Below are 13,756 nucleotides of genomic sequence, written 5' to 3'. Positions count from 1 at the left end.
AAAAAAAAAAAAAAAAATTAGAAAAAGAGAAAAAAAAGGGCTGCGAATGAAAGAAAAAGGCAAGAAAAATAGTTTAATTACGATAATATCAATGTCGTAAAACTGGATGGGCGTGGTGATAGGTAGACCAAGAAATATTGAAGTCGAACGAGAGAACGTTCCCGATTAAGATTCAATCGGTAGATGCCGCGCGGCAAGTAATCAAGGAAGACTCCGCCCACTTCTCTTCTAGGCGAGGCAAACGATTTGCAAGTTGAACGCGATTTAACTTTCAAATGGAACGCGCCAACCGGATCGATTCCTCCGCCGGTACTTTTTTTTTCTGCTTCTCTCATTTTCCTTTACGATTATACGCGAATGGGATAGGAGAGGTTGAGGGTGAGGATAAGGGTGGGGAGTAGGAGAGGAAAGAGTGGGGGGGAGGAGGAGAGGGTGGTGCGGCGGCCGTAATCAGCCACCTTCCGCCGACAGATCTGCTCAAGTGGAAAAGATTAAATCCATCGTTATCTCGAAAACGTCCTTTCTACTTGAGAAAATGTCGCTCGACCAGACCACTCGTCCGAAATCTCGTCTCGTGATATCTCCAAAAAATTCCGATTCACATCCCTCATATCATCCTCATATCTTCAATATTCCTCGCTTCTAATCGGCACAATTAAACAAGTAGTTGCATTACTTTTTTTCCTTTTCTCTCTTCTTTCTTTCTTCTCTGCTTTTTTTCTTTCTTTTCACTCCGACCTCCTTGCTTATCGTTCGAAGAGATGTCGAGTACATAGCGATTGAATAATGAATAACAATGGAAGAAAGCTTTAACAACCCTTCGTGACAGTTTCTGATCGAACTCTCGAAAACGGTGATTACGTAAAGTACTGTTCAAGAAACGAAAGGGAGAGAAAGAGAGAGGGAGAGAGAGAGAGAGAGAGAGAGAGAGAAAGAGGGAGTCGATTTAAATAAAGAAAATCGCGATTATTTCTGGTAGATTTAAATATACAGTCGACTGAAGCTAGTTTTCCTAATATATATATATGTGTGTGTGTGTGTGTGTGTGTGTGTGTACGTAAGTACGTATGTACATATGTATATATAAATACGTACGTATGTATTCATGTATGTATGTATGTATGTATATATTTCTAGAATAGATCGTTTCAAATTTATCATTTTAATTCATTCATGGTGTCAATTACGTATTGTCAAGAATTTTAATTAAATTTACATAAATTACGTCCAAAGTTTGAATTTCTAAAAAGTTTCACTTTAAGAAAACTTTCCTTTAAGATTATCGATAATAATAAAAATAATAATAATAATAATTTTCTTACGAACGAAACAACAATATAAGGAACGGAAATGTTTCACGCACGATAGAAGAGTACGAAAAGTGAACGTTGGAAGCTTTCTCAGGAGAAACAGAAAGAGACAGAAAAAGTGAGAAAGATACATCGCTAAAAAATTTAAGTGGAGGATAAAAATATTGCAATTACGACGATTACAGTTATATCACAATGACGGAGATAGAATACGTATTTAGTGACTTTTTCAATGATATAAAAGAGTAAGATGAATTATTATCGGAAAAACGTTCTTCAGGGAAAGAAACGTCGTGAAAGTACTTGACCATCTTTTCAAAGTGAGAAAGAGAAAGAGAGAAAGAATGAATAGTGTTGCTCGAGTGTATCGAACTTTTTAATCGTGTCATTTCGATCGAGTGGAACTATTGGAAAGGATTGTGAAAAGGGCTCGAAGAGCTTCTAGGTTCTATTTGTGAGGAAGAGTGCGAGATGAGAAGCCTACGTAAATGAAAGAGGAAGGGAAAAAAAAGAGGGAAGAAAAGAAGAAGAAGAAAAAAAAGAAAAAGAAGAAAAAAAGGAAGAAAAACGCACGTGAAAAAGGAGGAAATGAAAAGAGAGAGAGAGAGAGAGAGAAAAAAAAATTAGAAAAAAAGAGAAACGTAGATATAGAAACGAGGGAGAAAGGAGATAGTAGAAAAGAGTGGAAACGTTCGGATAGAAGAGGAAAAGTTTTCGAAGCGATTGATAGGACCGCGTCGAAAGTTTAAACAAGTTGGAAACTCAGCTCGAGCGTTAGCCACCGGGCCCATTACGATGCTCGATCGGCGTATTAAAACGAAGAAGAGACGACAAAGTTCGCCGAGAGATTTTTGTGTCTGCCAATTCTCGCCGTTTCGCTTGTCTCTCGCTCTTTCTCTCTCTCTCTCTCTCTCTCTCTCTCTATCTATCTACCTATCTATCTATCTATCTATCTATCTATCTATCTATCTATCTACATATATATATATATATATATATATATCTTATTTTTAATCTACTTTCAAAAGAAAAATCTTTCCGCTGTAACCTAATGGCTTAAAGAAAAAAAGAAAAAAAAAAAAGAAAAGAAATTATCCATCCGCTTCTCGATATTTCATTCTCCTTTCGACGTCGAAAGAACTACTAAATAAATCTAATGAATTTTTATAATTAAAAAGAAAAAAGGAAAAAAGAGAGAGAGAGAGAGAGAGAGAGAGAGAGAAGAAAACAAAGAAAGAACATACATTTTTCCACGATGTAAAGACAAAGAGTAAAAAAAAGAGGAGAAAAAAAGCGAACGAATCGATTTAAGTCATTCCCACTAAAGAGAGAGAGAGAGAGAGAGAGAGAGAGAGAGAGAGAGAGAGAGAAAAGCAAAATTATCCGATTGCCTTTCGATAACAGATAGATAACGAACGATCCTGTTTCCAAGAGAGGTCAAAGGATTCGAACAAATCGATTAATGTCCTTCTTCTGCCATGGACAGATCCTCTGCGAATGACTGTTTTTTGGACGATGCGGGTGAGCACCAATCCTATGTCTCGTAACACGTGCCGGATAATCGATTATTTAAAACGTATTCGTCGACATACACGATCTCTATATCTTTCTCCCTTACTCTCTTTCTCTCTCTCTCTCTCTCTCTCTCTCTCTCTCTCTCTCTCTCTCACTCTTTCACTCACACGAACGTACATTTTAAAAAAAGGAATAAAAGAGTTTTTTCATGCATGAGATTCGACGAGAGAGAAATAGAAAGAGTAAAAGAGAGGGAGAAAGAGAGAAAGGATTATCGAAGAACGAAACTGGAATCTCAAAGGAGCCTTGGCAGGAAAAAGTTTTCGATCGAGTCTACTCTCTTTTTGCTCGGATTTCCTACGTCATGGTGGAGAATCGCCTTCTTACAAATTTCCAAGTCGCTTCATCATCGTCGCCCATCAGTCATGAAGAAAAGAACGCTTCCCGCAGTATCCGGAGGTCCACCGGAAAAGCTTTGCAAAAAGTACGCTCGAAGTAACACGATAGAGATGGAGAAAGAATGGTTTTCTAAAAGAAAGATCACGAGGAAGAAAAGAGAATAGAGACAGAGAGTAAAATGAGTAGAGAGTAGAGTAAGAGAGAAGAAAAATAAGGAAGAGAAAGAACGTACCTACTCGAATGATCAAACTTTATTTGACCTTCTTGGAAATTTCTGCACCAACGAAAGCTGTTCCTCTTCGTGTTCCCTTATTGAAGTCCTTAATTGTACTAATAAAAAAAAAAAAAAAAAAAAAAGAAAGAAAGTAGAAAAAGATCAAATAGAAAAGGTGTCTTCTCTTGATATCTTCCTCGTGATTAAAGTGTTTATATCTTTATCGAGGTGTTTGAAATTTTTTTGTAAAAATAAAGTAGAAGAAAAAGGAAAAGGATACAAAAATTAATAAGACTAAATTTATTACAAAAAAAAAAAAAAAGAGAGAGAGAGAGAGAAAAGGAAAAAGAGGAAAAACAGATTTTATACGAAACACGAAAGTAATTATGAACGAAGGACAATTTCTGAAGGAAATTTCTTAAGAAGGTGAGATATTAATGGCCTCGATAAAAATTGTGAATGAAGACGTGCTAAAGTCATCCTCGTGGAAAGAAATTAAAAGCAAGAAAAATATCGTGCGGACGAAGTAAATACTTGTCTTCGTATATGATACATACATACATACACACACACACACACACACACACACATATATATATATATGACGTAGCAACTATAGAGACAGTTTACTAATGGAGGGACGAAAGGTTATACGACGATGATGTATATGTAAGGCTTTTGACGTGTTTGCTGTTTCGTTGATACGCGAGAACTTCTAAATTTTCCTCAGTGGAAACATTGAAAGAGGTACGACGCATTAATCAGCAAGCACAGGCAAGCAACATCGAGCGGGTCCTCTCCATCTAATCCCTCGCGTTTTCTTAGCAAAGAAGAGAAGCATTTCTCTCTTCTCCAACCGCCCCCTCCCCTCCCTCCTTTTGGTATCTATAGTCCGGACAAGCTTTTCTTCTCTCGAAATTTCAAGGCAACGGCTTATAGTTCTTAAATGTAAATTAAGATAGAATAATACGAACACGGCTGGTAGATAACGAGTATTAAACTACTCAGTTCGCTTGTGCATTGAATTGTAAAACGAAAACTCGAAGCTACCAGAGACTCTTCTTCTCAAGATGAATGATACTTCTTCGAGAAAAGAAAAAGAAACGTAAGAAAAGTGAAAAAAGAAGGAGATAAACTTTGATCTTAATCCTCGAACTAGATTAGACCACTTGAAAAGGGGGAAAGAAATGGTCGCGCGTTTAATAAATTTCTTAAATAATAAATCTTTCATTTTCATTTGTATTATATTATATTACATTAGGCAAATGTATTTTGCATGACGATAAACGAGAGAAATTACTTTCTCGCTTCGAGCCCAATTTGTACGTAGGTTACCCCTCCTTTTAACTCTCCTTTCCTTCTACCTCTCTCCATCTCGAAATTACGAGCAGCTAAATCTTGCGGTAATAACGCAATTCCATTACTATAGAACCATTTTGGTGTGCAACGGAGGTAATATAACGTTTAGTGGCACGGCTACATTCCAGACGCCTGTATTTTACTAATTTATACGTCGACGTGAAACACGTGTTTTTTTTTTTATATTTTTCTTTTCCTTTTTTTCCCTTTGCTCTTTCTCTCTTTCCTTCCTCCTTTCTTTCTTTCTTTCTTTCTTTCCTTCCCCTCTCATCAATTTTTTTCTCCGTCTATCCCTAAACGCGAAGGATAATATTAAAAAAACTTGCTAGAGCAAACGATGCTTTTCCTTTTTGATAATGCTCGTAAGGATTGAAATAACGACGATGAGGAAAGAAAAGAAAGAAAAAAGAAAACGGTTCTTTCCTTGAAACAAGAAAAAAGTAAAAAAATACAAAAGAAATGAAAAAAAAAAAAAGAAAAAGAGTAGAAAAGAAAAGGAGCGAGATAAGAGAATAAGAAGGGATTGACTTGGAAGATGGATCACGATTCGATAAATCGATTCGAAGAAAGAGTGTCGATGTAATTTAAATCGCAGAAGCTGTCCCTTCCCATTTAAGAAAAGAGCAACGACCTCCGATGGGCAAATGGCTGGCTCCATTATGAATGGTCTCGTGAGATTTACATTCCTTCCTTACCAGTCATTCTCGGTTATACCTTATGGCAATTTGCCTTGGCTCTTCTTCTCTCGAAGAGAGAAGACCGGTCGACCTCTTAACGATCAATTCGCGGAATTGCCAGAGAGGAGCGAGTTAGGGCGAGATACGGAATGTCTGTATTATGCCAATGGTCCATTGATTTCCATTGTTCGACCCTGCTTCAATTCCATGACGCTTGGAAACAGTTTGTATAAGAAAGATAGAACGATAAAGAAGGAGATAGTCATCATTTTATGAATTCCTTCGTAACAATGCCAATCGAGAGAAAAAAAGAAGAAAGGAACAAAAAAAAAAAAAAAAGACAAAATGAAAAAAGAAAAAAGATTTTTTTTTTTTTTTTAAGTAAAGCGTAATAGACGTGAAAAGTTAACTTGTAAGCTAAATTATTATATCATAATATCGAACTTACTATTTACGATATTTATTGTAATTGACAGTATATGCGTAACCGTCGTCGTCCTTAACGTCCACTTCCGGTCACCGCAAACGCATCAGATGGCGCCATGGGTGAAAAGAGTCTTCATCCACATTCTTCCGCGTTTATTAGTGATGAGAAGACCTATGTACAAATTCGAGACGAACAGGTAAGTAAGCAAGACGTGCGACGTAGCGATCGATCGATCACCGGAGATGACAACGCAATAGAAGGAGAAGGGAGGAGGGAGAGGGTGTAAGGGAAATTGGACTATAAGAAAACATGTCAAAGAGAAAGGGATAGATAGATAGATATATAGACAGACAGATAGATAGATAGATAGATAGATAGAGAGAAAGAGAAAGAGAGAGAGAGAGAGAGAGAGAGAGAGCAAGAGATTTGAAAGGATAAATAACGGAAAAGGAAAATATTAAAGGAAGCTTTGAGATTTGTACGCTTAATGATGAATAATGGCTGCCCTTGCACTTTTTCTCACTCCTTTCCTTCGTTTCCTTCGTCCCTCCACTCTCCCCTTTCTAAATCGCCACGTTCATCATCGTCACTCTCCCTGCTCTCCTCTCTCTCTTCTTTCGCGAGGACAAAGTCGCTCTAGTAAGTAGTATTTACAGAATCCTTTGCTTTTCTAACGATTTTCTTTTCTCTCTTCTCTTCTCTTCTTCTCTCTTCTCTCTCTCTCTTCTCCCCATTCTACCCTCCTTTTCTTTTCGTTTCCTCTTTTCTTCTCTTCGTCCCTTTCTCTGTTTTCCTCTCTCTCTCTTGCTTTCTTTCTTTCTTTCTGTCTGTCTGTCTGTCTGTCTCTCTCTCTCTTTCTCTCTCCTTCCTTTTCTCTCTCTCTTTCTCTTTCTCTTTCTGATCGCAGGTACACATCTGGCAGAGTACTGATGAGAACGGTAAGAGGGAAGGAGAAGACTTGCTATTACCCTTATCATCCGTCTACTCACGAGGAGAGCGAGGAACATTTTACACCTAAGAGGTTCCACAGTCGGCCACCTTCCAAAGAGGATCTCTCGCCTTCGAGGTAAATAGGAAGATTCATTGAGAATTTCCTCATGATTTCTTAAATTCGATAGATTCGAGTCTTTCGCTAATAATTGTTTGGAGAGTGCGGAAAAGAAAGAGAGAAATGAGAGAGGGAGAAAGAGAGAGAGAGAGAGAGAGAGAATTAGAGTTAGATCAGCCGTGTTAGTAGGCTCGATTCGGAAAGTAAAGGAACGAGAGGAGTAAACTCGGAAACTTTTATTATATTCAACGAGTACGAATGGAGTTTTTAAAATAAACCGGTTATTCATCTCTCAACGAGATGAATTTTTTTTTTGCCTTTTTCATTTTTCTCCATCCCTTTGTTTTCTTTTTTATTTTTTTTTTTTTTTGCTTTTTCTTTTGCCTTCCCCTCCTTTTAATTTAACCAGTTACGAACAAAAATTTGTACTTTTTTTTTTTTTTTTTTAATTGTTACTCTGCAAACGAAAGGATCCCCATCCTCTTCAATCTTCTTCCATCGTCTTTAATACTTAACAACACCTTCCGTTCCTGGTAATCTCACGATCGAGAGTGCAAAGCAACGTACGTGATCATTTTCGTGGTTATAGTTTGGAATAGTATCAACCATCGCGTGCACATCGACTGCAAACACGAACCTGTTCAAATCGGTTCCACATCTGTGTATGTGTATGTACATATGTACAATGTACAATGTACACATACATATCTACGTTACTCTTTGTTAAAGATATTACTGTAGACATTCGGGCATTCGTTGATTCTAAAGCGCATTATACGATTAACAGGGGTGTTGGTTACATGGAAAATATAATATCTCTCTCTCTCTCTCTCTCTCTCTCTCTCTCTCTCTCTTTCTTTCTGCTTCACTTGTTAACTAAAGCCGCATCAAAACTATTATTTCCAATCTTCTGTCAGAAAAATTTTTTTAACGATCATCGAAATTAAATTGCCAAGCTATTAAACACGACCCATATGGGACGTTAAATTCAATTTCATTCCCATGGACTCGACAGCGTAAATTCGATGCTATCGAAAACACGCTCCCGTCGAAATAAAAGTAGTTTTCGAAATTTCGAAGCACCGAGAAAATCGAGCTAGCAACCAAACGAATTCGATTAACTATGCGAATGCTATTAAATAGTAGTCGATCGAGAGACTAGAAAATCTCTCTTTTTCTCTTTTATATCCTATCAATTTGACCTTCTCTCAGAGTATCTCTATTAACTTCGTTAATTTCTTTCCTATTGAAATGATTATCCCCCAGTATAAAGCAGTTTACGCGAAGCTCGATATATCCAAGGAAACTTAATAATCGAAGAGTCAATAGCTTAACAAAGTTATGAGTTTCCACTGTGAACCAAGTTCAGACTTGAATTTAACCGAGAACCGAGTTTCTCTACGTAGAAGTCTCTCGTTGCCGATATGATATTACTGCTACCTTAAAGAAAAAAAAAAAAAAAAAAAAGAAAAGAAGGAAGAAATGAAAAAAGAAAAAAGAAAGCTGTAACGTGTTTTCAAACTTCTACGACGTTTGGAGAAACTCGATGGGAACGAAGGAAAGGAATAAAAAAAAAATGTCTTCTTTTTAAGATCTATACCGTCGGCACTTTTTCCCTTGACGATCGTAATTCTTACTTCGTATCAAATATTCCACGTATAGATATATATTCACTTGAAAAATAATTCACAATTATGAAACTGTCCAATTGACAATTTTACAATTCTAATAATCCGTTAATAGAACTTTCGGTGATCGCTTTAAAATATTCGATGAAATTCGAAAAAGGAAAAAAAAGATAGAAAGGCAAAAAAATTTCGCGCGAAAAAATTTTCACGAGAATAGATAGCACGAGCGCGTCAATAAAACAAAAAATGAAAGCTTGCAACATTCATTAATGATGCGTGATAATCGATCGAATTAAAAAAAAGAAAAAAAAAAAAGAAAGGACTATATTAAATATTTCTATAATAAAAAGAATAACACAACACTCGTCGCACGCTCATTTCCCGCGGGATCTTTTTGCCCCGATCCAAAAAAAAAAAAGAAAAAAAAAGAAAGGAGGAAGAAAAGAAAAGAGAATAAAGAAAAAAAAAACGTGCATTTTACTTTCGTTATCTATACGGTTAAAGAACTCTCACTGGGAATGAAATTGGTTAGGAAAAAAGGAAGACCGTGATAGATGTATCGATCGGTGGCTCAATAATATCGATCGATATAGAACAACGGTTTACCGAGTCGCGAAATTTTTCACCGATTTTCACGCGATACCTTCTTTAATTTCTATTGAAATTCATGGTTAATCGATAAAATCTATTAAACGTTATTGAATAACAATATATTGCCTCTATAAAATTTAACGAAAGAACGATTATCAGATTATATGGTAATTAATTGCTTTTGGAGGACCAATAAACGTTGTCCTTCCCAATAAATAATAATTCGTCGTGCGTAGTAGTATCGCTGAATCAAAAGTGTCTTACTATCAACATGAACGTAGGATATTAATTCAATAATGCTAATAATATATCCTCTGTTTTTTGTTATTTCTTGGGCGACAAAAAAATACAAAAAAAAAAAACGGGAAAAAATACGAAAAAAAAAAACAAACAAACAAACAAACAAATATAAAAAAAAAGTCTAACGGACGGTGCGAGATTCGGTGGAAGCTGCCTGATCCATGGACCACCTTTACCACCCCTTCCCATTCGTGGCGAGTGCGAGGATCTTTCGGTTCCTGGCGAGGCAGGAATCGAGGAGGTTAAAAGTCCGGTATTAAGAAATCCACCGACTTTTTCACATTCACGTTGCCCACCGGAAATTCACAGATCCTGTATCTGCGTACGATTCATCGCGGAACATACCAAAATGTTGGAGGATTCAACCAAGGTGAGAAAATCTATCGATCGCGAGATCTTCCAACATGTCGGACTATTAACGACGAATCGTAATGATAAATTACAAAATCGTCTTTCAAGACTTTAACACTTATTAATATAAAAACTCGATATAATTCAAAGTACGTTTAAAGGATACGTTTATGTTGGAAGCTGTGACAAACGATAAAATCTACGACGATCAAGAGCGGAGGGTAAGAAATACGATCTATTATTTTACAATGGGGAGTGTTTACATTGTAGCAACGTGCGGAGAGCTACGACGCTTGCTAGATGACCAGTTTAAATAACGACGAGCAGCTTTCTTTTATCGTCGCTCTGATCGACGCTCTTATAGCTTCTATAACAGCTACAACATAAAAGTATCCTAATGTATTGTAAAAAGAAAAGAAATACGACTTGTTTGCTTATCTAACGCGATATTAATTGAAAAAAAAAAAAAAAAGAGAAGAAGAAGAAGAAGAAGAAAAAAAAAAACGAAAATCCATCTTATCGATCGATCTCGAGATGACATCATTCTCTCATGATAAAATTCATGTTCGACAGGTGAAGGAGGATTGGAAATACGTGGCGATGGTCCTAGACAGATTATTCCTTTGGATCTTCACACTGGCCGTTCTGGTCGGCACAGCTGGAATTATATTACAAGCACCAACGTTGTACGACGATCGTGTCCCGATCGACAAGAAATTCAGTGAATTCGCAACGACGACAGTGGTAAAGTGTCCGCCCCAATAGTCCATGCCCGAGCCCTGCACCGTAGAGAAAAACTAAAGGGCCGACGACGTAGACTTCGGTAGACTTCGTCGATTCTCCTTCCTGGCCTTTTAGGAGTCTCCGAAATATCTTCCAACCTTGATCCTCGGTCTCCACCATTTCTTACGGCGATAGGGCTCGATTTATCGTCGAACGTAACGACGATAACTGTGGAACGTTTTTAAGTGACTAACATCCATACGCGAGAGAAGCACATCCGCACGTGTGAACTTTCTCTCTCTCTCTCTCTCTCTCTCTCTCTCTCTCTTCCTCTCTTTCTGTCTTTCTTTCTCTCTTTTTGTACTCTCTTTCTCTCTGCCATTCATTAACGCAGTTACTACTCACTCATTTCATTCATTCCTTTCATTTTGTACTCTTCCATTTCCAAACACATTCGATCCATCGATCCGCAGGATCCATCATCGTCCATCGAATGGAAATTCTACTTTTCTCGCGAGGTACGTATGACAGCGTTGATTTAAAGAAATGAAAAGAAATGAAAGAAAGAAAGAAAGAAAGAAAGAAAAAAGAAAGGAGAAAGAGAAGAAAAAGAAAAAGAAGATGACGAAGAATGACGAATAAACTATTCGATAGTAATAGTAATAATTATACGAGAAAAGAAAAGAGAGGGTGAGAAAGAGACACGTATCACTACTTATACGTAGCGTGCTCGTGTAAAGCGTTAATACGAAGCTGCCACTTAATTATTCGAGTAAATTAACAGCGAGCTACTTTAAACGGTACTATAGTATTATATTAGCGAGCCCACAAGTGTCATCTCGCTCTACCAATTGTTCTCGACGTCTCCCCGAGAAATGATTTACGATGAGAGGAGGCGCTTTTGAGAATCCGACGAGAGGACGAAGCGATAATGATAAACGGACTCCAACGTTAATGATTATTATGTTTTATACGCCGAAACACGCGCGACACACGAGAAATTAATATATATATATATATTATATTATATATATATATATATTAGAAATAAATCAATATTGTATAACACGACTTAGCTAGCTCGTTGTAATTGTACACGAACACAATAGGGTGTAACTCATTTCAACTGTATCCGGTTATTCTCGTAAACGTTTAGGGACGTATCCGTTTGTACGAATTATACATGAATAAATAAATACATAAATAAATACATATATACGATGCAAGCATACATATTACGTATATCGTACGTTTTAAGAAAATAATCGAGACAAGAATAACGAGCTGCACCGCGATTTTCTTTATTGTTTTGACGATTTAAAAAGAACAAAAAAAAAAAAAAAAAAGAAAAAGCAAAGAAAGGATAAATTTTCGATATCAATGAAATCTCTCACGTTTATATCGATAATCGCGGTGCAAGATAATATAACTATTCCTTGTTCTCGTATTTTATAAGAAAGAAAGAAGAGAGAGAAAGAGAAAGAACGAATCGGATGCAATGCGCGAAGCAAGCATTAGAGTAAAGATAACCGATTATAGTACGGTAAGAACAAGTAAAGCATACGAATTCTAAAGCTGATAGTTGTAGACAAATTGAACGAACGTTCACTACCGTTGTTCAATACCGTAGTTTCGTGGTCGATGTCACAGTGAGTCGTCGTTCATAATTTGTTTTTTTTTTTAGCTGATCACATACACAAACACACAGACATACACACCACACACACACACACACACAAATACGTACGCACACACGCACATTTAAAAAGAGAGAGTGATACATAAAAGAACATGGACGTACGACGATGTAGTACGTGAATGCGCACACGATTATAATAAAACACATTACACGCATAAGGAAACATATGTATGATAAAATTATTGTATCGTGATTTATGATATTTATAATAATTGTTAGTTATGCCTGATAAGAGCGGACTGATTCGCCCTATGTCGACGAATGTGACTCTTTACCCGTCGAAGAATAATGATTCGTCGTGAAACTCTCAACGTTGTGTTTTGTCAATCGTTAATAAATGATTATTGACGATCGATCGTAACTCGTTCGTAATATTTCGAAAAATTTTCGAATAACATTTTCGAGAATATCGAGAGAGAGAGAACGAATAAACATGACGCGAGTTAAAGCCATCTAATTCTCCGACGTTTCAAAGTATACATATACATATATAATATACATTATACAATTATATATACGTACGTACGTACGTACGTACGTAAATCAGAGTACGTAAACGTATATATAAAGCGGGGCTCCGAACCTAACGAGAATGAGATGAGCTAATTGTAAGAGAACGTTTTCGTGCATCCGTGTCAAACGGTGCGTTGTTAACACAGGATTGTAAATAATTAACATTTATTAGAACGGACCGGTATCGATTTTCATAATTACTGCCATTCAGAGAAACATTGCCAATACTTAGTGTACGTGTGTATATATATATATATATATATATATATATATATATATATATAAAAATGTTTTCTCGTGATTCTCATTTTTTCATCGCGAACGACCGAAAGAAAATTTTCCTTGAGAGAGTTAGGAGAAAAAAAGATGGAGGACGATCGACACAAGTTCTTTTCTTTCTTTTTTTTTTCTTTTTCTTTTCCCTTTTTTCTGATTCTATTTTTTCTTCTTTTGTCTTTTTTTTTTTTTTTGCCCATTTTAATCGCCTTACGCGCGGAGAAGGCGATGAAGGCGAGCGTAAAAACACCTGATGAAAAAGTTACCTGAAACTAACGAATCGTCCAGCGAACAGCAACTCGAATAAAACGAAAGAAATGCGATCTATAGATCGATTTCCAAGGACCGCGAGTGCTCTCTCTTTCTCTCTTTCTCCTGTTAAAAGAAAACGAGGGAAACGAATGACGAACTTAAAAACTTCGCACTAAATCGCTAGAAAAGAACGAAGAAATATAATGAAAGAGGGAAGGGAATAGAAAAGAAAAGATAAGGGAAAAAAGAAAAAGAAAAAGGACAAAAGCGCACACGTTTTTCTATGATAATGAGACATGTAAGTACTTACTCGTTATAATTAAGTACGACAATGTGTTTTTTCGCGAACGACGACGATAAAAACAGAACTTTCCGAGACGAGTAATCTAGTTCTTAAATTCTAGATCGTATAAATCCCATCCAACAAGATCACGATCATCGATTTTCACGTATTCGAATGTAAAATAATTGTCC

At 36.6% G+C, this 13,756-nt stretch overlaps 1 protein-coding gene across 5 annotated transcripts in view; it reads left to right on the top strand.

The window, feature by feature from the left end:
- LOC122631106 (acetylcholine receptor subunit alpha-like) overlaps nucleotides 1-12,245 on the top strand; it is a 126,954-nt gene extending 114,709 nt beyond the window's left edge. For all 5 annotated transcript variants that reach the window (XM_043816381.1, XM_043816379.1, XM_043816382.1 and 2 more), the window contains 4 exons: nucleotides 5,951-6,097; nucleotides 6,809-6,967; nucleotides 9,589-9,838; nucleotides 10,393-12,245. In XM_043816381.1, coding sequence (XP_043672316.1) covers nucleotides 5,951-6,097; nucleotides 6,809-6,967; nucleotides 9,589-9,838; nucleotides 10,393-10,584 — 748 coding nt within the window. In that variant the 3' untranslated portion in view covers nucleotides 10,585-12,245. The remainder of the gene's footprint in view (nucleotides 1-5,950; nucleotides 6,098-6,808; nucleotides 6,968-9,588; nucleotides 9,839-10,392) is intronic.
- The last annotated feature ends 1,511 nt before the right edge of the window (nucleotides 12,246-13,756 follow it).

This window comes from Vespula pensylvanica, chromosome 8 (genome assembly GCF_014466175.1).
Source record: "Vespula pensylvanica isolate Volc-1 chromosome 8, ASM1446617v1, whole genome shotgun sequence".
NCBI lineage: Eukaryota > Metazoa > Arthropoda > Insecta > Hymenoptera > Vespidae > Vespula > Vespula pensylvanica.
Note: the sequence above shows the minus strand (reverse complement) of the source record. Positions and strands in the feature narration are given on the sequence as shown.